At 39.5% G+C, this 24,077-nt stretch overlaps 2 protein-coding genes across 2 annotated transcripts in view; both read left to right on the top strand.

The window, feature by feature from the left end:
• The first annotated feature begins 242 nt into the window (after positions 1-242).
• Positions 243-6,089, top strand: LOC127965096 (ras-related protein Rap-2a). The gene is made up of 2 exons (XM_052565659.1): positions 243-1,131; positions 3,515-6,089. The coding sequence occupies exons 1-2, from the start codon at positions 818-820 to the stop codon at positions 3,750-3,752; spliced, it is 552 nt and encodes a 183-aa protein (XP_052421619.1). The 5' UTR covers positions 243-817; the 3' UTR covers positions 3,753-6,089.
• Positions 6,090-12,824: 6,735 nt separating this feature from the next.
• The window catches only part of LOC127965090 (FERM, ARHGEF and pleckstrin domain-containing protein 1), a 53,177-nt gene continuing 41,924 nt past the window's right edge, over positions 12,825-24,077 (top strand). Inside the window, exons 1-2 of the mRNA XM_052565652.1 lie at positions 12,825-12,986; positions 15,175-15,362. Of these exons, the coding sequence (XP_052421612.1) occupies positions 15,192-15,362 (171 nt within the window). The 5' untranslated portion in view covers positions 12,825-12,986; positions 15,175-15,191. The remainder of the gene's footprint in view (positions 12,987-15,174; positions 15,363-24,077) is intronic.

Below are 24,077 nucleotides of genomic sequence, written 5' to 3'. Positions count from 1 at the left end.
AACCAATACAAAACTGTGATGGAAACCATTATGTGCAAATTGTGACCAATACAAACTTGTAATGGAAACCAATACAAACCAATAAATCCTAATGGAATATGCCCAAAACACACTACGTAATGGAAACCATTTGGTAATGGTTTTAATGGTTAATTGCTGATGGTTTGTAATGGTTTTGTAATGGAAACCATTAGAATTTCTGTAATGGTTTCTATTGTTTTTTTCAGCAGGGAAGGACCAGGTGACGACCTAATTACGTCATGACGTAAAAGAATCAGTGAGTCGCCTTGAACGGATTCCTTTGAACGAACTGCTTAAAGTAACCGGTTCGCCATGATGACTCGGACTTCACAATAGTGGAGCAGCGCGGCGGAGGATCCCCACCCGTGAGCATGGCGGTGTGTTAGTGTATTAATGAAGACCGGAGAGAGCAGACGGAGGCGGAAAACACTAACATGCGCCCCGATCGATTCACATAATCAGATTTTAACGGACTGTGTGTTAATTCACCGATGCCAGAGGCAGTCCGCTGGGTTTCTCCACGCAGTCTTCGTTTACTTCTATAGGATGGTTAGCTGAGCAGATAAAAGGCACAAGTTATTGGTGATTGCACCTATCCAGCCGTTCCCCGGTGTGTGAGTTATATGCGCGCGCGGGCCGCCGGTGCTCCGTGATCATGAAGCGCTGCTGCTGCGGGAAGCGAGGCGTGTTTATGTCCGCGGACAGACCCGTTTAAACGCCCTAAACATGAATGCCATTGTCATCTCGAGTGCCGTGTGAGTTTATTTTGATTCTGTGATCCGTTCAGACCGGAGAGATGCGTGAGTATAAAGTGGTGGTCCTCGGGAGCGGCGGGGTCGGTAAATCCGCCCTCACCGTGCAGTTCGTCACCGGGACATTTATTGAGAAGTACGACCCGACCATCGAGGATTTCTACCGTAAGGAGATCGAGGTGGACTCGTCGCCGTCGGTGCTGGAGATCCTGGACACGGCGGGCACGGAGCAGTTCGCGTCCATGCGGGACCTGTACATCAAAAACGGGCAGGGTTTCATCCTGGTCTACAGTCTGGTGAACCAGCAGAGCTTCCAGGACATCAAGCCCATGAGAGACCAGATCATCCGAGTCAAGAGGTGACATACCGGGACCGATAACCGTCTCGATGTTGGTGACATGCCAGTGCATACGAGGAAATGATCTTAACACATCTGACAGCATGCTCAGAATCGGCCCCTGTGTGTGTGTGTGTGTGTGTGTGGGCCTCCACAGGCCTGTTGCTCGTGCTTTGATGTGCCGCATCCAGTTCTGTCTGCATGAAAGATTCATGCTCAACTGATGCGATGCACTTCACTGCTGCTCTAAACCAGATCCATGCTTCAGATTCTGCTCTCATTCATTTAGGAAGGATTGCAATGACACTGCGATGCATATTCTTGTGTGTTTGAAAATGAATTAAACCGTAGTAGCCTTGTGGATTTTAGCCCATAGCTCACACAGTTTTTAAAAGCCTCTAAAATTATACTCAAAGTTGACAATATGCACATTTGCTCTCATCTTCATTTGTCTGAATATCCTTCCCTACTACCATACAATAAAAGTCTGTAATATAGTTATTAGAGTAGAATAAGAGTCAATTTGTGTGTAAATCAACATTTTACACTTTTGATGTTCTTTCTAGCAAGACATTAGTGTCATAGTAATTAAACATTTGTTTAGTTATCACCAAAAGACGTTCTATTTTGTATAGATCATTTAACCGTTACGCTGGCTCAGAAGGCTTTGCATAATCGTTTCATGAAATGCCTTAAGTCAGCTGCCTAGGCTTTCGGATGCAGCCAATGATTCTGTGTAAATTTTGTATTCGAAATATAATTTTGTGTTTGTTTGACTGGGTTCAGTGCCATTGAAACTAAAATGTAAGCAACAAAAGTGACAGAAAACCATGCTAATGGAATTTTGTTTAAACTGAAGAATTCCCCATGGATCCGTTGAGGTCCCACTGAAAACCAATGGAATTCTGGATTCCATTAGTATCCTTCAGGCTTGGCACCCAAATCCAGGAGCAATAAATCACCAAATCGTACTTCACTTATCAGGGACAGTAAGTGAACCAAAGATGATAATAAGTTTAATAGTTGGGGGAAGAAAAGTGATTCCATTAATCCTTCTTTAATCCTTCTTATCAGTTTAACTAACCTCCCAGTCACCCTGAAGCAGAAATATATTCATACTGACCTGCAAACAACATGTCCTCCAGCACACATTCCCACACAAATAATATACACCTGTACTCTCATACAGAAGGATGTTTCTGCCTTCAGAAAATATCAAATAATTGAACGGCATAGATATTGTGCACAGTAAAAGCCATGCATCATGAGGAGATCGTAGGAGTAAGAGACGTCTGTCACAGCTCAGTTTGCTCTTGTTGAAGGGTGAATGAGAGACAGGTAATCAAAGAGCAGAGAAGGGGTTCGTGCCATTTACAGAAGTGCATGACTACAACAGATGATTGTTATAGCAAGTGTAACTGCTATAATGGCTCATATTTATACAGAAAAATCAGTTATATATATATATATATATATATATATATATATGATAGGAACAGTGTATATAATGTGTTGAACTTAAATTTACCGTAAAAAGTATATTAATTGGTATAATGTTAAAACACCATCCAACAAAAATACTCTAATAAATAAATACCTACAAAGAACGATTAAAGGCTAATTCTATCAAAACTTTTTTTTTCAGTTTATTAATAAAATAAAGTGTGTGTATATATATATATATATATATATATATATATATATATATATATGCTTTTTTTTTAACAGCATTTTTAAAGTTTTTGTTTTTTTGTTAAACCAATCTGTAACTTGAATGATAGTTAGCATAATGCAGCTCGTTTGGACTATTCCTTGAATTCCCTTTCTGGATGATAAAACCAGCATGATATTTGGAGATCAGAATATTGTAGAGATCTGGAGGTTGGTATTTTTGATATAACCATAGGAAGCTTGAAACTAGCTGAAAAACCCAAGCACTGCGGTGGCCAATTCTGCAGTCAAGCGACTCTAAAATGTTTCTAAAATGGTTCAGTAGAGACATGTGACCCATTTTTGGTTCATGACCCACAAATCAAGTCAAGGGACAGCACACTGTCATTCTGAAAGAACTTTTAGAACGTGATGTCATTAGTGGTGTGTTAATAACGGGGTGTGTTTGAAAGGGGTGTGGCTTCAGTAACCCCACCCTCCTCATCCTCCCTTGACCATGATTACTGGCTGTGGGTGAAGACGTTCTTCTTTTGCCTTGAGGAAGACTGTACGGTGAGAATTCAGACGTGAGGTGCAGGATGTATTCTATACATCACTGTAATCCCATTTTGATACGGTTTAGATAATTAAACACAGGCGAGGCAATACAGATTGTGACTGAGACTGAGCTTGAGAACTGTTTAAAACTTGAAATGCTCTTAATGTCTCTTATGTCCTGTCTGGTTGTTTCCAGGTATGAGAAGGTCCCGGTGATCCTGGTGGGGAATAAGGTGGATCTGGAGGGCGAGCGGGAGGTGTCTGTGAGGGAGGGACAGGCTCTGGCCGAGGAGTGGGGATGTCCCTTCATCGAGACGTCTGCCAAGAGCAAGACCATGGTGGACGAACTCTTTGCCGAGATCGTACGGCAGATGGACTACGCGGCACAGCCGGATAAAGATGATCCGTGCTGCTCCTCCTGCAATATACAATAACCCCCTAACACACACAAACACACACACACACAGAACTCACATTACAGTAGCTTTGATAGACCTTCTAGTGTCAACGGTTTTCCATCATGCTGTATCTTCAGACTGACAGTAACTATGAGGATTTTTTTTCTTGTCACTTTAAATCCTGACTGACTCAACCACAGGAAGAGCACTTGCCTTAGGTTTCACATTTCCTGTTTGAGCAGGAACCTTCAGTGGCGATGAGCTGGACTTTTGTGTTCTTTTATGTGCTTTTATCACCAGGTCAAAGAGAGAGAGAGAGAGAATAAGAGGGTTCTTAGCCATATGCTTGATATAGCCATATAATCACTTAATGAAGACTTTCTAATTGTCCATTTATTTGTGAATAGATCCCTCAAAGTCATCAGCATCTCATTTGAAACATTAGAAGAAGAAAAACAGGTGACTTCAGCTCTGTTCCAAAACCTAGTTAGCCGCCTATTTAGACAGTATGTTAAAGCCTAAAGTATGCTCCCTGTGGTTTCACAGAATGCATTGCAGTGAGCTCTGAAAACTTGTGTTGGATGAGATTCTAAATATATTTGAATTTCATTCCACCCCATAATATTTTACTGAGAAATTAGTAAGATTTGTTCGATGTGGTTTTATCCATTGTGCACACAAGTATCACGCTGTTAGCATAACGCCATGCTAATGTCCAAATAAAATCGAAATCACAATATGGGTTTGTGCACTTATCAAATCACAAACCTGCAGTTTAAATGAAAAAATATATGTTGGAAGTTTCTGAGTGAAATGATGGTCAGTGTTTTCAGTAGTTTATAAAACATTTATAAACCTGCAGCCAAGAAAGGAGGAGCTTTAAAGTCGGCATGAAACAGAAGTTACGATTGTATTGTAAAAAACAAACAAACAAAAAAAACATCGGGCGGGGCTTGGGTTTATTCTTTGGGAATAGATCATTGTCATTTGCTGTTGCTGCAGTCTCTTGTGATTGACAGGTTGCACACTCGCTGATGTTGCTGGCTGCACAGTGGGAGAAAAGTTTGATTCAATTAATTTAAGCATAAAAGTGATCGTGCACATGGGGAAATAGTAAAATAATCACTGCAGTAGCAGTATACCATAAAATTTCAGATTTTCTAGTAAAAGTACAAGTTTGATAGGTTATTATTTGATAATGCTTTGTTTTATTTTATGTTGTTTTACAGTAAAACAGCATTATTTACTATAGTAATCAATTTTGTGTTTAAAAATATAATCATAAAAATCATTGTAAAAATAATAGCTCGCTTTACAGTCATATTGATATAATTGCTATGAGTTTTGTGGAATTTACAGAAGGAAATATACACAGCAATCACAATTCTTAGCAGAAAAAAACAATACTGTTCGACAAAACCGTTCAGTCTACAAAACCCATCTACACAGAATGTAGTAAATACACAGTAATGGGACTCAGTAGGTTTTGGAAAAGGGCTCTTGTCTTTTATGCTGCTTCCATTTCAAGTCAGATTTAGAAGATGACTTTCAGAAAACAGCGACTCTACCATTAGCTCTGCAGTGAAACAAATGTGAACAAAGAACTCTTTTAGCAACCAAATTGGGGACACTGTGCTCTACACCACTAGCAGTCGTTCTACTGTTGAGTATGTACAGAGAGAACCGTTTATCTTGTTTTTTATGTTGCTAAACAGGTTGTAACATGCAGTGTTGGACCTTTGACTCATTGATATATTTGAATTGCTTAAAAGTTGAATGTTTGACTGTGTAAATCTTTGACTGCCACCATGTCTGCATCATGAACCCTCCACCGTGAGTTTCAATAGACTTCCAGTTGCGCTTTTCCAAGTGGGAATGTTAACTTTCCAAGCGACTGGAATGCAGTGTAAGTCCCTGTCTCTGATTGGATGCGGACACATCTGGACACATTAGTATCTCGTATGGCTCTGTATGAATAGCTCTTTTTCTGTCTCTCTCGTTTGTATCACTCTCTTTCTGGCGTGTCTCTTCAGCATCTCAGCCCCTTTTTACACTCGTTCTCAATATTCGGTCATGCTCGTGTGGGTCATTGATGCTGACGATGATGGCTGTTGCTTGACTGTATATCCATTTGTCCAGAGGTTGCCAGTTTTGGTTGATATCCTCCCCCTGGCCGTGCTTGAGGTTGGATCTCAAGGCTGAACATACAGAGATTACGGAGGTGTGTGAGCGTGTGTGTTTGAATAGAGAGCTCTGAGTCAGTATTGATTTTATATTTTTTTATGTGGTCAACTCTTCTGATTGACTGAATGGTGACCCTCTTTTCTTTTTTGTTTTGTTTGGCACCTAAATAAAGTGCAACTGACACTTACAGACACTGCGGTGTGGTTTCTGTTTTAAAACCAACACGCTTACTGTCCAAACATATGCCCGCTTTATAAATAAGAAATAGTTGAGCAGAACATGTTACGCTGAAGGACAGACGTGTGTCCTGCAGTTTGTCTGAATATCTTCACACACACACACACACGAAATGTTCTGTCTTCCATCAGGCAGGTTTTGTTTGTTTGATGTCTGTTAAACTATTTTGTTGTGAGAGATACAAGTTAGTTACGTAACATTTAGCAGATGCTTTCCATCTAAACTGACTTTGAGGTGCCATAGAGGTTTTTTCGTCATGATAAAAGTTTGACACATGAAGACACAAATAGAGTTTTTGAGATGAAGCTGCATTTCTGCAGCTAGGTCTGTAATGGCAGTGTTATTGGAGTATCACTGATATACTGTTATAGTTTTGCTAATATTTTGAAATAGAATTATATATATATATCAAAAGCTTAGGCAAAGCTATTACCAGACTGTGTAACCTACAATTTACTTATATTTATCTTTTTTTTTTGGGCTATGACCGTAGGTAGTGCTGTCACTGACAGCCCAGTGTGACCTGAGGGTGAGTGGTTCTAGCGTTCATTGAATTGCTGGTTCTGACAGTTGTGACTGCCATTGGGCATGCACTCCCTTTAGCATGGCGGCGTGTGTATTTCGTTCCCCATAATGTTGATGACGTATTGTGTCGTTCCCTGTTCTCAGGGAACAAAGGTTACATTTGTAACCTGAGACGTTCCCTTTCGAAGGGAACTTCGACAATATGTCATCGACATTATGGGGAACGAAATACCCACGCCGCCATGCTAAAGGGAGTGCATGCCCAATGGCAGTCACAACTGTCAGAACCAGCAATTCAATGAACGCTAGAACCACTCACCCTCAGGTCACACTGGGCTGTCAGTGACAGCACTACCTACGGTCATAGCCCAAGCTATATGATACCACAGAAAACCTCCATAAACATAGTTTAGTGAAAGGTCTACCTGGGCCTGCTCAAGGGCCTAGGACCACAACTTCAACTTCTTAGAAGGGGTCCCTTCTAGGGAATGTGGCTAGGGAACCCGAGGGAACCCCAGCCAGTCACTATTCAGGGGAACGTGCCATCTGAAATGCCACCAGGCAGGCCTGACCTGGAGTCACTACATAAGACACTACAGACTTCCTGTCTGTCCGAAGACAGAGCCTCTGGACACTTGCCTTTAGGAAGGCATCCAACCCGAGGAACTGCGGAGCAGGCAGTGAACCACTCTGCCCAGATCTCAGAGACGGGATATCCTGGAGAGTATGACTCAGCATAGTGCTTTACAACCCTTGCCAGCGAGGGGAGTTTCTCTACTCGATCCACGGATCTACCCAGTGTTTGTGTTTCAAAACACTGAAGAGGCCTGTGAGGACCTAAGGACTGATCTTGCTGGGAGGCCTCATGAGAGGCCTACGACTGACTGACCAGACTCAGGAGACCACATACTCATATTGACCCTCAGTGAGGGGAGCATAAGATCTACCTGGTAGGCAACCAGGCTGTAGCAGGATAAAGAGGGTCCAGGAGGGAACCTGTAGCATAGAATAAAAACTTGAGCCGAGCCAGGGCGCAAGCTCACCTTCGGTAGCTGCCTGATAAGGACTGCTAAACCAAAAGTAAGCGGCCACTAGCTTACAAAACCCAGCACCACTGTGAAAATACTCTCAAGGAGACCTTGAGAGGCCTACTACCTGACAACCACAGTATGTGGGGGCTCACCTTCAGAGAGGCCTGGTGAAGCCTACTACCTGATAACCACAATATGTGGGACTTCACCTTAAGAGAGGTCTAGAGAGGTCTACTACCTGTTACCAGATAACCACCTTAAGTGGAAACTGAAAGTATGAAAAACCATCACATCAAGGAGCTTACTTTCAGGGAGGCCTGGAGAGGCCTACTACCTGAAAACCATAGCTGATAGTGAGCCAGACCAACTTCAACCTATCGGTCAAGCAATTAGCTCAACGGGCTGAGTGGAGCCAGCTCTAGAGGCCCAAACATCTCTGTTCGGCAGGGTCTGACGAACTGTCACTTCGCAGAGCGATAGATGGCCTAACCCTGCCAGACTGATCCTACCTCAGCTACCACCCTGCATTACTCTATCACCCCTGAATGCAGAGAAAGGGGCGGGCCTTGGCCAACAACTCCCATTTAAGGGAGGAGGCTGAAATCTAGGGGAGGAAGCCTAACACATAATGAATGTGTGGCAGCTATACTTAGCAACACGCCTCCAATATCCCTAGCATAGCCTAGGCCAGTTACAGAGGCGGACCGGATGAGGGCCGACCTACAAGCATAGATCTACCTGAGGGCTCGGAGGAGCCACAGCCTACTTGATTGAGAGGCTGTGAAACACTCAACCTACTGAAACCTTACAGAGCTCAGGGAGCGAGTACTCAGGATACCAATGTCACAAACCAATAGGCAGGACATCTATCTGAAGATCTTATCTGAACGCCAGCGTCAGTCTAAACCTAAAGCAAAAAAGCTCTCCTTTTTTTTTTTTTAGGAAGACCAACTACTCTACCCCTGGGTGGCTAATAGCCCTGAGGCTAAACAGAAATGAGCGGTGGCCCACCATGCATATAAAATGTTATTACAGGAAGGCCATCACATACTCAGCACGGAAGCCAAATCTTCTTTGAGCTTCTCCCTAATTCGTTCTAGCCACCAACTGGGGGAGGCTTCAGGGCCCTAAAGTCCAATACTTTAATTGCTCCTCTAAGAATGACCCCCTAGGTCTATACAGGGAACAAGGTCTGTAGAGAAATACAAATCAGTGTTAATTATACACACAGAATTTTAAAAACCAAAAAGTTCACCTGTGGCGTGCGGAGTGAAGACTCGCCAGAGAGTTCTCATTAAATTTGGGGTCCAACACTTTTACATGCCTAAAAGAGGCGCTCACATCAACCAGTTGCTACGGCAGGCCATCAGAACATAGTTCTCATCATAAGGCCCATCCCCAGGGCTGGTGTAACGTAAACGCCTGGGGAGTCCAGAAGAGGGAGAGGGCTGGTACAAAAGGCCCTCCAGGGAGATCAAACTCTACTTCCGCTGAGCGTAGCTGCGCTTGTGCTGAATGACCTCCCTTAAGTCCCTCTTTTTGCCGGAGACCAAGACGGACCAGGTCCTCCCGCCTGCCTGGGCTGGGGCCCGGATCTCAGCGGTATACAGGTATTAAATGCAGCTGAATGTGCCTTTGCCTCCCTAAACTTTCCAACCACTGCCTCAACGGAAGTGCCAAAATGTTTAGCAGGCGAAACTGGTGAATAAAGCAGAAGAGATTTTTCTTTCTCCCTGATATCAGCCATGTTGAGCCACAGATGCCTCTCTGTGGCCGCCTTCGATCGGCCGATCACGGCAGCAGTCTGTTAAGTGGCCCGGAGAGACAAAGCTGTGGTCCGGCGCAACTCAGCGACCGCCTCAGGGGACAGCCCTGCCCCCTGGTCGAGATCCTGCTGCAGGTCAGCTTGGAAAGGCTTGGAGCACTGCCATGGTATGAAGGGCAGCACCAGCCTGACCTGCTGCCGTGTACGCTCTGCCATTCAAGCGAGCCATGATTTTAAGGGGCTTGGATGGCAGAGTCTGAGCTTTTAGTGTCGACAACCGCCCAGATACGAGATAGTTCGCAAACGTCTCATCAATGGGCGGCATCGACACAGAACCATACTTCCCGATCCCCTCAACATCAGCGAAATTACCCCGCTGATGTCAATGAATACGGGCAGAGTACGGTTTCTTCTATGCCCTCTTGATCTCTGAATGGAGATCAGGAAGGAATGGAAGGCTCTGCTGAGCTGGTGGTCTATGTTCAGGGAGAAACCGATCATGGCAACTGAAGTTCAACCAACTCTGTGTACACGGGGCAGGATGGCTGACGAGGTTGAGGATCTAAATCATCCTCCTCAGCCATCTCTTGCCCAGCCCGAAGAGCACTCGCTGCAGTATCAGTAGGAGAATCGTCTCCGTCATCCACCTGCAGCTCACTCTCGTCAGCCGATGACGCATCTGAGAGGTTAACGCCCCTCTCAAGACTGTCAGCGAGCTCCGTCTGGGAGCCCCATGAAGCACGTCGCCACTCTGCCTCGGCACGAGCGGGACCCAATCCGCGAGGACCAGATGCTGAACTCTCTTCCCTCGAGAAGAGAGCCCGACGAGATCGGAGCGTTCTCATAGGAAGACGCTCACAATTTGCACAGGACGCTCCCTCAAGAGCATCCTGTGCGTGCTCTTCACACAAACAGTACACACACATCTCGTGAGTGTCACCCAGCGACAAATATCTTGGGCACGGGTCAGCACAGGACTTGCCTTAGATGTGTGTTTCATTTTCGCTGTAAGCAGACATTTAAATCAAGCAAAACAGTCCCTGAAGACGAAAAGAATAATGTCATGGTTTCAAGGTGCCCTTTTTATATATCCAGGTCGCACGCTCATCATTCAAGCTGATGATTCACGGCTGTCGCCGGTCAGCATGATTTCTGTGAGTTGATATTTGATTTCAGACACCTGTCATGCCTGAGGCGTTCCCCATAACGTCGATGACGAAACGTTTGACTAGTAGCTTACTGTACCTTTAAAATATAAGCCATACTCTATATACTAAAAAATGGTTGAGTATGGTATCATGCTGCACTCATGCATAAACTGGAAAATCTATGTGAAGAGTGGGCTGCTGTTTTATGGGGTAAATATTTTCCGTCGAACCTGGACTCTCTGCCCACTCACTGGACACAGGAATGCAGGGAACAGCAGCCAAGAGAGGACATGGGAAATGGACAGAGGACATAAGAGCACAGCAGTGAGGGGGAGATTCACACACCAGCATGAGACTTATTGCTGGGTGCCATGGAAACCACATGGCAACACATGCTGCCAATTTCACACTCTAATTTGCAGTGATTTGATTGGCCAAAAATAGTTGGTGGGGGAAGATACGGACACACACCATCTATCAGCATCCATCAGGACGCATGTACACCTACACTTAGCTGTCTGTCAGATGTCAGATGCAGCATACTCACTGTGATCCATGGCACACATGTTCAGGAACAATCTCTCCTGAGAAACCTGCTTTATAAAAGCCATAAAGACACAAAACTGCCCACAGATTTAAGTTTTTGTGTGTATGTTCATATCAGGTTTAAAGGTCCTTTGATGATCAAGGCATGTGTTCATTAGCCTGAACAGGTTTATTTTGCAAAAATGAATGCAGGATCTATATTATACCACTTTTTTGCTGTTTAACTTTATTTATTTAATCACTTAAAGACATTCAACAGGTTTAATTAACCAAGAAGTATCCAAGAGAAATTAAGCATTGGCAAGGAAACACTCAGGAAGAGGTAAAGGAAAAGCAGAACATGTCTAGATCCAAATATGCAGGCGACCATTAGACACCTGACTGACAGAGAAACAGGGTTGATTATATATTAGGATTAAATTAATCATATGGAGCTAAATTATTAAACATTTTGATCTAACTATGATTCATATTAACAGTTTCTAAAGGAATTTAAAGGAATAGTTCATCCAAAAAAAGAGAATTTGCTAAAATGTGCTTACCATCTTTTAAGATGTAGATGGGTTTGAAATTCAACATTACTGCTTGATCACTAATGAATCCTCTGCGGTGAATGGGTGCCGTCAGAATAAGAGTCCAAACAGTTGATAAGAACATCACAATAATCCACACCACTCCAGTCCATCAGTTAATGTCTTGTGAAGTACAAACTGTGTTTGTAAGAAACAAATCCATAATTAAGATTTTTTACTTCATACCAATGCGAGTCCATATCCATAATTTTGCTTTCTCTGTTCGTCTAGTCTGAATCAGGAGAGAAATCTGCACAGTTCAAGCGCTATTTACAAGGTAAATCAGTTCTAAACATATATGCCAGTGAATGTGAGAGGGAATGGACTTTTTTATAGGAAGTGTTGTTATGGATTATGGACTCAAATTTTCAAAGTTTGAAGTTAAAAAAATGCCTTGATGGATTCATGTAAAGCCACGCATCTTTTCACAAGACATTAACTGATGGACTGGAGTGGTGTGGATTACATTTACGCTTAATCACATTTAGCAGACGCTTTTATCCAAAGTGACTTACAAATGAGAACAATAGAAGCAATCAGACCAGAACAACAACAGTACTTGCTTTAAAATACTTTTAAAATACACAAATTTTGAAATAAATTGAAACTAAATATAACCTTACTTTTAAAGAAGATTTTAGTATTTTAATGTGACAGGCCACATTTTTATGGCTTTAAGTTTTAGCAGTTTATAATTTTTTGACCCCATTATGTAGAAACGGTCTAATGTAATGCATATAGGCTCATTGTTTTTTCTGTGAGTGACTATCTTACGAAAAATAACCATGGTTTTATTATAGTAAAACTGTAGTAACCCATGGTTTTTTGGCGTATTGACTGCCATTTGTAAAACCATTGATTTACTACAAATACCATGGTTAAACTATGGTTAATATAGCAAAACCATGGTTAATTTGTGGGTACCATGGTTTAACTACAGTAACCATGGTTTTTTGGTTTTATTTGTAGGAAAACCATGGTTAATTTTCGTAGACTGCGTTACGGTGCTTCTCTCTGCAGATGGCAGCGTCTGAGCGCACATCTCGTGGCTGCGAGCTCTCGTGTTTTGGTCGGGTCTGTGCTGTGCTGTGCTGTGCTCAGTCAGTGTAATCTCTGTCTCTCCAACCGGCAGACATGGCGACCTCGAGGACGCTCGTATGCTCCACAACACGCTGCGTCTGAAACGACTCCGCAGCATCACCGTCGCGCTCGGCGCATTCGTGGACAGACGCACACTTGCACACAGCGGATTTATAATCGGGGTAAGCGTTTGGATTCTTCTTCTCATTCACAGAGGTGTTCTGTGCTCGGAAGAGATTAAGGGGTAAATCTAGCCACAGATTTGAGCCTGAGAACTGACGTGACATTGCTGAAGCACCGCTCCGTTATATTTCCATTCTGCACCGACGCGTTCTGCCAGGTTATTATGAGTCCATTCACTTGATGAAGACCAGTGCGAAAGGCATATCGAAATAACCTATTTCTCTACAAGGACATTGACATTAGACGTCAATTGACCTGTTCTGCGCTTTGTTCAGTTACACCGACTGTGCGCGCGCGACGCGACGCTATGGACGCTCCAGTTCTGTTTTACAGTCTGAAGCCAAATGAGCTGTAAATATGACATGTGTGCATTTAGTATCATCTGTTCTAAAATAGACAATAGAACGTCGATTTAGAATTGAAATGGTTTTCATTCATTTCTTGCACCTGATTGAACGCTGAGGTGAGGTGACGCGCAGCCGCGACGCGACGCGCAGCCGCGACGCGACGCAACGCGTGTGGAACGCGCACTGAAATAATAAAGCGCTCCATACACGATCCATTCTGAAATCTTCCACGTTTAGTTCATTTTAAGGTTGAAAGAACACGAAAGCAGTTTATTTGAATTGTGAACTGTGGATGTTATGAAGGTAAACAAAGGCGAATAAATTCAGGGTAAGGTCCGTTTTGTGTTCCAAGTATAAAAGGATATCAACTTCCCAGCGTTTTTTCTCAGCATTTGGTCTCTGTTTTCTTGATTAAATATTGTGGCTTTTTGTTAAATCATAATTTTAGCTATCCTGATGTGTTATGCATGTGGCATTTGATTTCCCAGTCAAACAAAAGACACCAGTGTCTGAAGATGTACTTGCATCACCATCGGTGCCGATGATTTTTCCAGGGCTTTTGGGGCATTCCTGAATGGATGGAATTTTTTAAACACTACTGGCGAAGCACTGGCTGTGTTTCTCCTGGTGGATTTGGTTTTTGCTGGCACTGGTCTGATCTTTCATCCTCCCCCTCTGAATAACCCCTGAGAGCAGATCCACGCTTTATTGCTTCTCTCCGAGGTGTTTTATTGATAGTAGGGCTAGCCTATAAAACTAAACACCCCAGTTAATATCACAGGTTTATAATATCAGTCTATTTTTACCATGCACTTTGATTTATTTAAATCTACTTTTATAAACAGCACAGATATTAATTATATTGTTCATGTACATAAAAACAGTGGAGAGACTAGACTTTATTAATAAAGTGCAATCTTTATTTTTATCTATCCTAAGATAAATTAATCAAACCTCTCTTTTTATTGATTGTAGCCTATAAAACTAAACAGCCCAGTTTTTATCACAGGTCTGTTTTACAAATCACTTTGATTTATTTAAATCTACTTTTTTATAAACAGCTTATTATTAATATATTAATTATATTGTTAATGTAAATGCAAACAGTGTAGAAACTAGTGCCTGTATTTAATTAATAAAGTATGAATGTTTTATTTATTTATTTTTGTCTATCCTAAGATAAAATAATAAAACCTCTCTGGCAAGTAAATTGGCCTCAGGCACAAAAATAAACAACACTGTCATATTACTGTCAGGAAGACAAAAAAAAACCTATTTCCTGGGGTTTCTTTTATATATACAGGGATATATGAGCACAGACCAGTGAATATCTTGAATATTGAAGATCGCTTAGATAAAGGTTATTGCGTATGAGAAGTGCAGGTCACATATGGTTATCGGATCCACAGAGATCAGTGTTTGTTGTTTCATATTTTCCTCTTGACTGCACCCTCTGTCAGTCTCTCAGCTTCTCCCTTTCTCTCTTTTCCGGTCTCTTTTCCTCCCCTCTGTTTCTCATGCTGACCCTTGGTTTAGAAATAATGACATCAGTGCTCTGGCATGTGTGATAAACACTGAAAATGATGGGAACAGAGATGGTGAGAAGTTGGATCAGCGTAATTGGCTCATTGAGCACAAAATCTACAGACCAAAAAGACTGTAATTTTAAGCTTCACATAGCTGTCGAGAACCATCAGTGTAAAAGCACAACTTCTGCATTTTCATATGTGCAATGAGTAATTATCACTATCCTTATGGGACATTTGGCACAGACAAAACCTGATCATACACACACAGTTTTGGTCAGAGTGTGATGTGTATGTGTGTCTGTTGTGTGCAGGCTGAGCCAAGAAGACCATGGTGGAACAGGGCCAAACATCGTTGGCGGGACAGAGGTTAGGGGCACCAGAGACTCTGGGGATCAGCACCCTGGAGCCCGGACACAAACCACCTGCTATGCCACCTGGACGCCTGGTGCCCATCAGAGTCGTGCTGCTGGATGACTCAGAAGAGATCTTCGACATATCAGTGAGTTCATATATACAATAAAACTCTGCTGTTGTGTAAAAAAAAACAAAAACACAGAGACTCTTCTTGCTGGATATAAAAGGCCTCTTCAGACCAACATGAATGATCGGTACGATTTTGGCATTCTCAGAATGAAGTTATTTTCCTTGTTTAGGTTGAAAAAAAGAAATTTGCAGTGATATACTGTTAGCAAACATCCTGATGCCATTCAGACTTCTGAGAGCAGCATATGTAAATAGCAAGCTTTCCTCTAAGTAATACGACAAATACATGACAAAAGTGACAGGGGTGAGAAAGCAGCAGTTAAGAAAGCATCTGAACATGGCCTTGCACCAGCTCTGCAATTTTCATGTAACAAGTTGTGTTTATTTATATAGCGCTTTATACAATATATTGCTTTAAAGAAAGCTACTTTATAGTATTAAACATGAGTAAAATAGTATCAGTGTCACTTTAAATTATAATAACATCTCTTTTGTAAGGGAATAGTTCCTTGTCAAAGAAGTTGGAGCGCTAGAGCCACACCTAACTATTACATCATCACCACGGAAGAACTTTTCTGGAAAGTTTTTTACTCCCGATACAAACTCCAAATAAACACCATTTCGGTCTAATTTTGGACAAAATTAAGTTCATTCTTCGATTTCAGTTCCAGTATATCATCAACTTAATGTGTAAAAATCGGTAGAATGGCTAAATAAACTGTGTAATGTATTGGCTTTGAAAATGTTTAATTACTTTCATCCATAGCGCAAGCTGAGGTTTATGACAATTATTGTTTTAATAGCAGATGTCAACAAGAGAAAGAATGGGCCTTAATGTTGAATTTCTTTATATATTTTTTTATTACTATTCATACCTGATAGCAAAAGGCATTTAGACACTGATTGCTGTCTGTCATGGAGAACATGCTGGCACTTGATCTGATTGGAGGAATATTTGTCATTTTCATATTAGAAACATTCATAAGCATCTCTACTGAACATGATTGTGATTATTAATAGATTTTGTTGAGCTGGTTTTATTAGCTGCAGGTGTGAGTGAGACTTATTTGTGAAGGAATGTTAGAGTGTTTCATGAAGGTGTTTTGCTATTCTGTGGATAAATATAGAGCATGCCTTTGCAAACCAAATCTAAAATTATATGTTTTTTTTTTTTCTTGTAACCTGCAACACTGCAGGACTGTGAAACCACAGAGAGCTGAGAGGTATTGTTCTAAGGTTTGCTTGGCTGGGGTTCAGCTGCTCTGGGTTCAACACACACACACACACACACACCTAGGTGAATATGACTTTCTTCTTTCAGATGAATTCAGTTATTTTAAAAATCGTCTTTGATTTTTCAAGCTGTTTGATGCCACTTAGCGGGTGTTCCACTGCATCGTTCATGAGAAGTTTAATAAAAAGCTCATCCATTTAAAAAAAAAAGAGTCTCACAGGGCTCCAGGGTGTGAACAAAGCCCATCTGTAGTATCTGTAGTGTAGAATCGATCTGTTTTTGAAGAAAAAATATCCATATTCAAAATATAATGATGATCAAGCAGCATACAGCCGTTTGTACATTTTGACCAGTTGATGGGAAAAACATTCTTAAAATCCATTCCAAACTCTACAATAATTTGTAATATATAATTATCCACGGTATTTAGAAGTGCCCACGATAACAATATTGTGCATATTCATTACCGTGATTTATCGCAAATACCGGCACATGTTTAATCCAAATAAAAGTGTGTTTTCAACAAACTAACAGAAGTAGATTTGTTTTCTTTGTTGGAAACTTTTAAATGACAAAGTGTAATTGTTGTCATTATAAATATAAATATGTCCATGGCCACGGAGGAGAATCATAGATTGTGGGTCACATTCAACAGTCACAAACTCACTGTAATTTTTAGATTTATTTAAACAAATAACAAGCAAAATCAAATCCCTATGAGCATGTGAACAGTTCTGTAGCATTTTAAAATGGTGGCTTAATGTACTAAGACACTGATGCTAAAAGACATGCAGATGAGCCAGAATATCAACGTGACATTAAACGTAAAGCGTTTTCCTCTTTTTAGAATACTTTAATGAAGAAAGTGCTTGTGGATTAAGACAGTGATATTTCCTAAAGTTCATATTTTGAGTTTATCTGTTTTCTGCACATATTATGCTTTATTAGTAAGATGTATATGTTCTGCCTCAGTGCATTAATCGCATTCTTTTTATGAGAGGAAAATACTTAACGTGTAAATAACGTGTAAATTGCTTTCACATTTTGAGCATATTTGCATATCAGCAAACACTATTTGCTTTACGAATTTGTCTTTATCACTGTCTTGGTACATTGAGCTACTTTAAGCATTTTAGAAAGTCTCCTGTTCAAGTTCTGCTAATTCACAAGCCTAGTGAGAGTCATGCCTGCAAAGAAGGTAATGTTAACTATTAAACCAACAAAATCAAAACTTTCAAAAACACACAGCAATGAGATTCTTTCATTGAGTGAGAGTGAGTGGGTTTAATCAGTGACGTCAACAGATTTCAGCGTCTTCTCTGCGACCTCCTTCTTTCCCTTGGTGTTTTTACACATAGAAATGGTGAAAAAACATATTGCATTGTCCAGTTTTCTCTCTGAATGATGATCTAAGTTTCTATTGCAATTCTCGATGCAGCATGAATGACATGCAACGCTTAACATGTCAACCCTCTTGATTTTGCAGACTTTGATGTAATATCATTGGGTCCGTAAGATGTTTTTATGTTTTTGATAAAAAAAAAAAATAATACTACAAGCACAGTAATATTATGAAATAATACTGTATTTTAAAATAACTGAAATCTATTCAGTATATGTTAAAATGCAATATATTCATGTGATATATAAAAGTCAATTTGCAAAAACGGTAATACTTTTTTTCAGTATTTAATGTAATTCGATGCATCCTTTGTTGAATAAATGTATATACAGTCGTTGCAAAAATATTGGCCCCCTTGGTAAATATGATCAAAGAAGGCTGTGAAAATTATGCATTGTTAATTCTTTTGCTCTTTTATTTAAAAAAAATCACAAAAATATATCCTTTCATTGGATAATAAGAATTCAAAATGGGGGGAAATATTATTATGAAATAAATGTTTTTCTCTAATACACATTGGCCACAATTGATGGCACCCTTTTATTAAATTCTTTTTGAAAGCTCCATTTGCCAGTTTAACAGCTCAAAACTGTCTCCTATATAATGCCTGATGAGGTTAGAGAACACCTCACAAGAGATCAGAGACCATTCCTTCATCCAGAATCACTCCAGACCCTTCAGATTCCCAGCTTCTCCTCTTCAGTTCACTCCTCTCATTTTCTGTAGGGTTCAGGTCAGAGGACTGGAAGGGCTATAGCAGAAGCTTGGTTTTGAGCTCAGTGATTTCTTTATCTGGCGGTATTTGATATAATCCATGATGCCATGTGTCTAAACAAGATGTCCAGGACCTCCAGCAGTTTACAGTTTACCAGGTTACTTTTTATATCTGTGTTCACCAAACCCATCTTGAGTGTTTGCTTCTATAAACCTCATTTTTTAGTTTCATCTGACCATAGAAGCCAGTCCCATTTGAAGTCGTGTCTGATAACTGAATATGCTTTAGTTTGTTTTTGGATGAGCTAGGAGAATCTTTCTTGTAACCCTCCCAAACAACATGTGTTGATGTAGGTTCTGTTTGACAATTTTTTAAAGGTTTTCTGAACTATTACAACCACAGCTGATCCTTGGAGAGTCTTTAGCCACTCAAACTCTCCGTCTCACCAAACATTAAAAAGATATAGACACACGTCCTCTTCCAGGCAGATTCATAACATTTTATGTTGATTGAGAATTCTTAATTATTGTCTTGATGGTGGAAATGGAAATTTTCACTGCTCTTGCTCTTTTCTTAAAGCCACTTCACTAATTAGTGAAGCTCAATGATCTTTTGCTGCACATCAGAAATATATTTTTTAGTTTTTTCTCATTGTGATGAATGATTAAGGGAATTTGGGATACATTTTTGTGAAAAATATATATATATATATATATAATATATATATTATTTTTACAGACTCCAGACTATTGAAGGGTAGTGTATGTGTTGTTTGTTGAGATGTATCTAGATTTCAGGTATGCTTGCCTACACTGTAATTCATGGCAGCCATAGAAGGGGCCGGGCCCTATCATACACCTAACGCAAGGTGCATCGCATTTTTTTTTTTTTTGCTAGTTTCAGTCTGATAACAGTTCTCATTTTCCCGTCCTGCACCGAGTTGTTTAAATAGCAAATGCATTTGCGCCAATTTGTTTATTCATGGGCGAGCTGGTATAAAAAAAGAGGTGTGTTCAGGTGCATTATTGGCACATTGCTATTTTGAGGAACTGAAAATAGACTGCGCCATAGACCGACTCTAACCTGGTCTAAAGTCTGGCGCAATGTTTTTTTTTTGTTTGTATTTTACATTTTGTAGGTTTTTTTATGTTATTTTAAAGAGCACATTAGTAATATGCACCTATAGGAGGGTGCACAATGCGCGTACATTTTGCTTATTAAACACACTTATTATTAGTCATTAAGAGAATAGGGACAATCCGTTTAGACCATGTGTCCGGGCGTGCCAACCGTTTTCCCATTGTGCGCTTTAGACCATGTGCTTAGATCGTTAAAATAAGACACGTTAAGTTTAACACTGCAATTTGATGAGTTTCATTTTAATATGCCTCTGGCCATAGAGCTTTTTAGATGGATGCTGAGGCTTTTAGGTCGGGTACAATCTGCGATCTCTGGCCCAGTTCATTCACTGCCTTTCATGGTTAAAATACGAGAGTTTTCTGCCATCTGGCAACCCGGGGTGTTGAAATTCTATTGGGTAAACTGGCAGTGGGTGGAGTCACACAGACCAAAATAAAAACAGACATTTTGACACAGAACACACATTTCAAAGTAGATTAACTGGCTTGCAGTGTTGCTTTTTTTGAGAAACAAGTGTGAACCTGTTTCCTAAATATCTGCAACCATATTATGACGTTTAATGCTTTAGTACAGTCAGAAATGACATAAAGTACCTTGTTTTGGCTGTTTAATAGTAATGACTGCCATATACTGTCTTGTGCATGACATGTTTTTTTTAATTAAAAATTAAATTACATTTATGCATTTATCAGATGCTTTTATCCAAAGCGACATACAGTGCATTCAGGCTATCGATTTTTACCTATCATGTGTTAATTTTGCTCAAGCATTGTGCCAGTGAGATTCCCATCATGAAGGCTCACCCTTGACTGAAGTGTGTGTTGATTCTTGATCACGTGTGCTGTGTTTGTGTGAGAGCTCAAGCTCTGTCTGAGTGAAGATGATGAAAGTCCCTGATGAGGGTGTTTTTCTTTCTTCGTCCATACTGTTTCGATCAATATCTCCGTTAGTGCTATAATGAACTGAATAAACACTGGTCTGAGACTGAGTCATATTCACTGACACATCAAACTGACACACAAACTTCCAGTGTCTCTTCCTACTGACCTTCATCTCGCTAGTGAGGAGATACACATTTTAGATGTGAAACTAGGACATCTTGCCAACAAATACAACCCTGTTCATACACTCACACGTAGGTGAGAGAAAATCTTAAAGAAGCAGCTGTCAGAAAAGTGCTTTTAGGGCCAGATTTACACCAGCGCAAACCGTCTTTTGGTGTTAAAATAGTACAGTCATGTTTTACTAAAGATAAAAGAATTAGTGCTGAAAAGGCTTGGACACAGTTATTTTTTTTGCCTGACCTTTAGGGGTGTGCACGGATAGTCGAACATTCGAATATTTATTCTACTCCAAATATTTTTAAAATAACTATTTTCTGTCTGACTATGTTTTTTAAATGTATTTAAATAAATTTATGTCTGTGATGTAATTTTTCTGTGATGTAATTTTCAGAAACTACTTACTTTTTACTCCGTTCTTCTTCAACTTTGATGAATAGAAAGTTCAAAACAACAGCATTTATTTGAAATAGAAAACATTTGTAACTATATAAATGTCTTTTCTGTCTCTTTTCATTTTGACATCACATTTCTTGTTTACTAGCTGAATAATGTGATTCTGTTGTTTATATAAATGTTTGTTCATGAATATTTTGCTTAATATATAAAATCATGAAAGCAGAACAAACTATAAAAAGAAAAAAAATAGGCCACTTTCTTGAGTTATTTGCTGAAAGGCTGCAGTTGACATCATGATTAATGGCGCATTAAGTGCAACATTATTTTAATAGTTTAATAGAAGGAGTTTTGATGCAGGCTTGATGCAGTTTTTCTCATATATGGAGAAGTTGGGAATACAGGCCTTAGGACTTAAAAATGTGCATAAAATATAGACTGTTAAATCTGCAGTTATTAATGAAGCAATTAACATACTGCAATGATGAAAACTAAAAAGGACACTTCTTCTGTTTATTTTTATGTCGCCTTCTACAGTTTTTGGGTGATTAGGTAATTCAGCTGTAAATTCACGCTATTAGTTAAGCAAGAAGTTGAGTAATTTCAAACAGATGGTTAACTGTTTTTTGGGGAATTTAAATATGATACCAGCCGTGTGGAGCAAGAGTGAAGTCTGCATGTTCATAACGTGTTTGGAGTGAAATATAATAATGTCACAGTTCTATTGTGTTGATTTGGTCATGTCTCAGGGAAGGACTAACGTTCCTCTCTCTCTTTATTTGTCATGCTCTGAAACACAAAGATCATCTCATGGGCCGTGATGAAAGCAATGCATCTTGTTTTTGACCACAGTCATTCTGACTCTCAGTTTGCTTTGCACAGTATAATTTGATGTGAAAATCCAGCAATTATCTCACATTCTTTGGGTCAATATCAATTTAGGGTGCCTTTTTGTGTCTTGTACATAAATAACTCACTTCTCATGATAACTTAAACATAAAAATAACTATGAAAGGGTGTGTTATATTAGGCTAAGTTTTTATATTCATAACAAAAGCATTACTTGGCTCTTTAGATACGTTTTCTATATATTTTTTTCATGTTGTGTAAGAGGATATGTGTAATAGCGCTATGTTCCATGAACTGCTCATTAAATTTGAATGATAGTAAAATACTGTCAAATCATAAAACATACAGTTTTGTTCTCCTATTAGTGTTTCGTTAAATAAGAGATTTCTCAGTGTGTGTATTGATCATTTGGTTATAAAAAATGATATTTGCATTTAATAAAAAAGAAGAGTTTGTCCATGTCCCTGTATGGTTGTCGACCCTGTCGTATTGGGGAATCTGCCCCTTTAAGAGAAGGCCATCCCCTTTAGTGACATCAGCACCACAGATTTTTAATCTCTTCAGTGGCGGGAATCTCAACAGCTGAGGTGAGCAAGTTGGTGACTTTTAAACTGACAAATTTTCTTTGTCTGAGTTTGCTTACTTGCTTTGCCAAAGCTTAACATGTCCACCCTGTTGGCATAAAATATGACAGAAGTGATTTGAATACAGTATTTTCAAAAGATCTAAGTTTATACAAAATTATCTTCAACATCCAGACTAAATATCTAGCTAGTCATAGTTTGCTGTAAGCTAATATTCTAATTGAAGCTCAAAAGAAAAATGTCTACCTTGTCGGCCACTTAGACTCGATAGGGAGAACATTCACATGACAGGGTGGACATAGCATTCATTTGTAGTCAATATTGCCAAAATTCAAACAATGGGGGGGGGGACTCGGGTTGGGGTATATCAATGTGATTGAGGATGTAATTTATTTATTGTCATTATATGCTTTTTTCGAAGTTGAATAAATGTTTAATTGTCATATTTTTTCATGCTTTGTGTGTTCTGCATTAAGTTTCAACCCTGTCATGTGCTGATCCACCCTGTCATCTTGATATTTTACAAAATTCTAAATAATAATTCAATCATATCTATATAATTCAGTTTTTTCCGTAGCAAAGTGTGGGGGCAATAATATCCAAATATCACAGTTTTATCCAAATAAGAATAAAAATACATGTGCAAATTGTATGAGCTTCTTTAAAATCACATGGTTTACATAAAATCTTTTATATGTTGATAATTCGAAAGTAGACAACTAACCCTGTTTAGGAAAGGGACAAAATACATTTCGGGAAATATAATTTGCATCTTAATTTTGCAATGAAAACGTAATTAACAGTAATATATAAGGTGTATATTTCTTATGGTTTTTTATATATATATATATATATATATATATATATATATATATATATATATATATAATGGCCCATAATTATCTAAAAAAATTGTGTGGGAGCTCAGCTAATGTGTTTCTATAGTACTTCAGTGTTTATTATATATGACATGACATAAATTGAAATTCAGGGAAATTAAAAGTTTTTGAGTATTTTGAGGGTTGAAAGGCAAGTTTTGAATTTTTTCTGACATACTTTCTGCCAACATTACATACATAACAGATATTTCCTGGGAATCTTTGCAATAATTGATTTTTACAATGTGTTTGTTCATGGCAACATTTTAAATTAGCTTTAAAAAGTATATCTTGCTGGAAATGTATTGCTACACTGTTAAAAAATTACTGTAAATTTTACAGTAAAATACTGGCAGCAGGGTTGCCAGCCAGTTACTGTAAATTTTACAGTAATCGTACTGTAATTTAATTTACAGATTTTTACTGTATTCTCAATTACAGTAAAATTCTGTAAATTAAATTACAGTAAGAC

This window comes from Carassius gibelio, chromosome B9, assembly GCF_023724105.1.
Source record: "Carassius gibelio isolate Cgi1373 ecotype wild population from Czech Republic chromosome B9, carGib1.2-hapl.c, whole genome shotgun sequence".
In the NCBI taxonomy this organism is placed as follows: Eukaryota; Metazoa; Chordata; class Actinopteri; order Cypriniformes; family Cyprinidae; genus Carassius; species Carassius gibelio.
The sequence above is the reverse complement of the archived record's forward strand: the minus strand, read 5'-3'. Positions and strand labels throughout refer to the sequence as shown.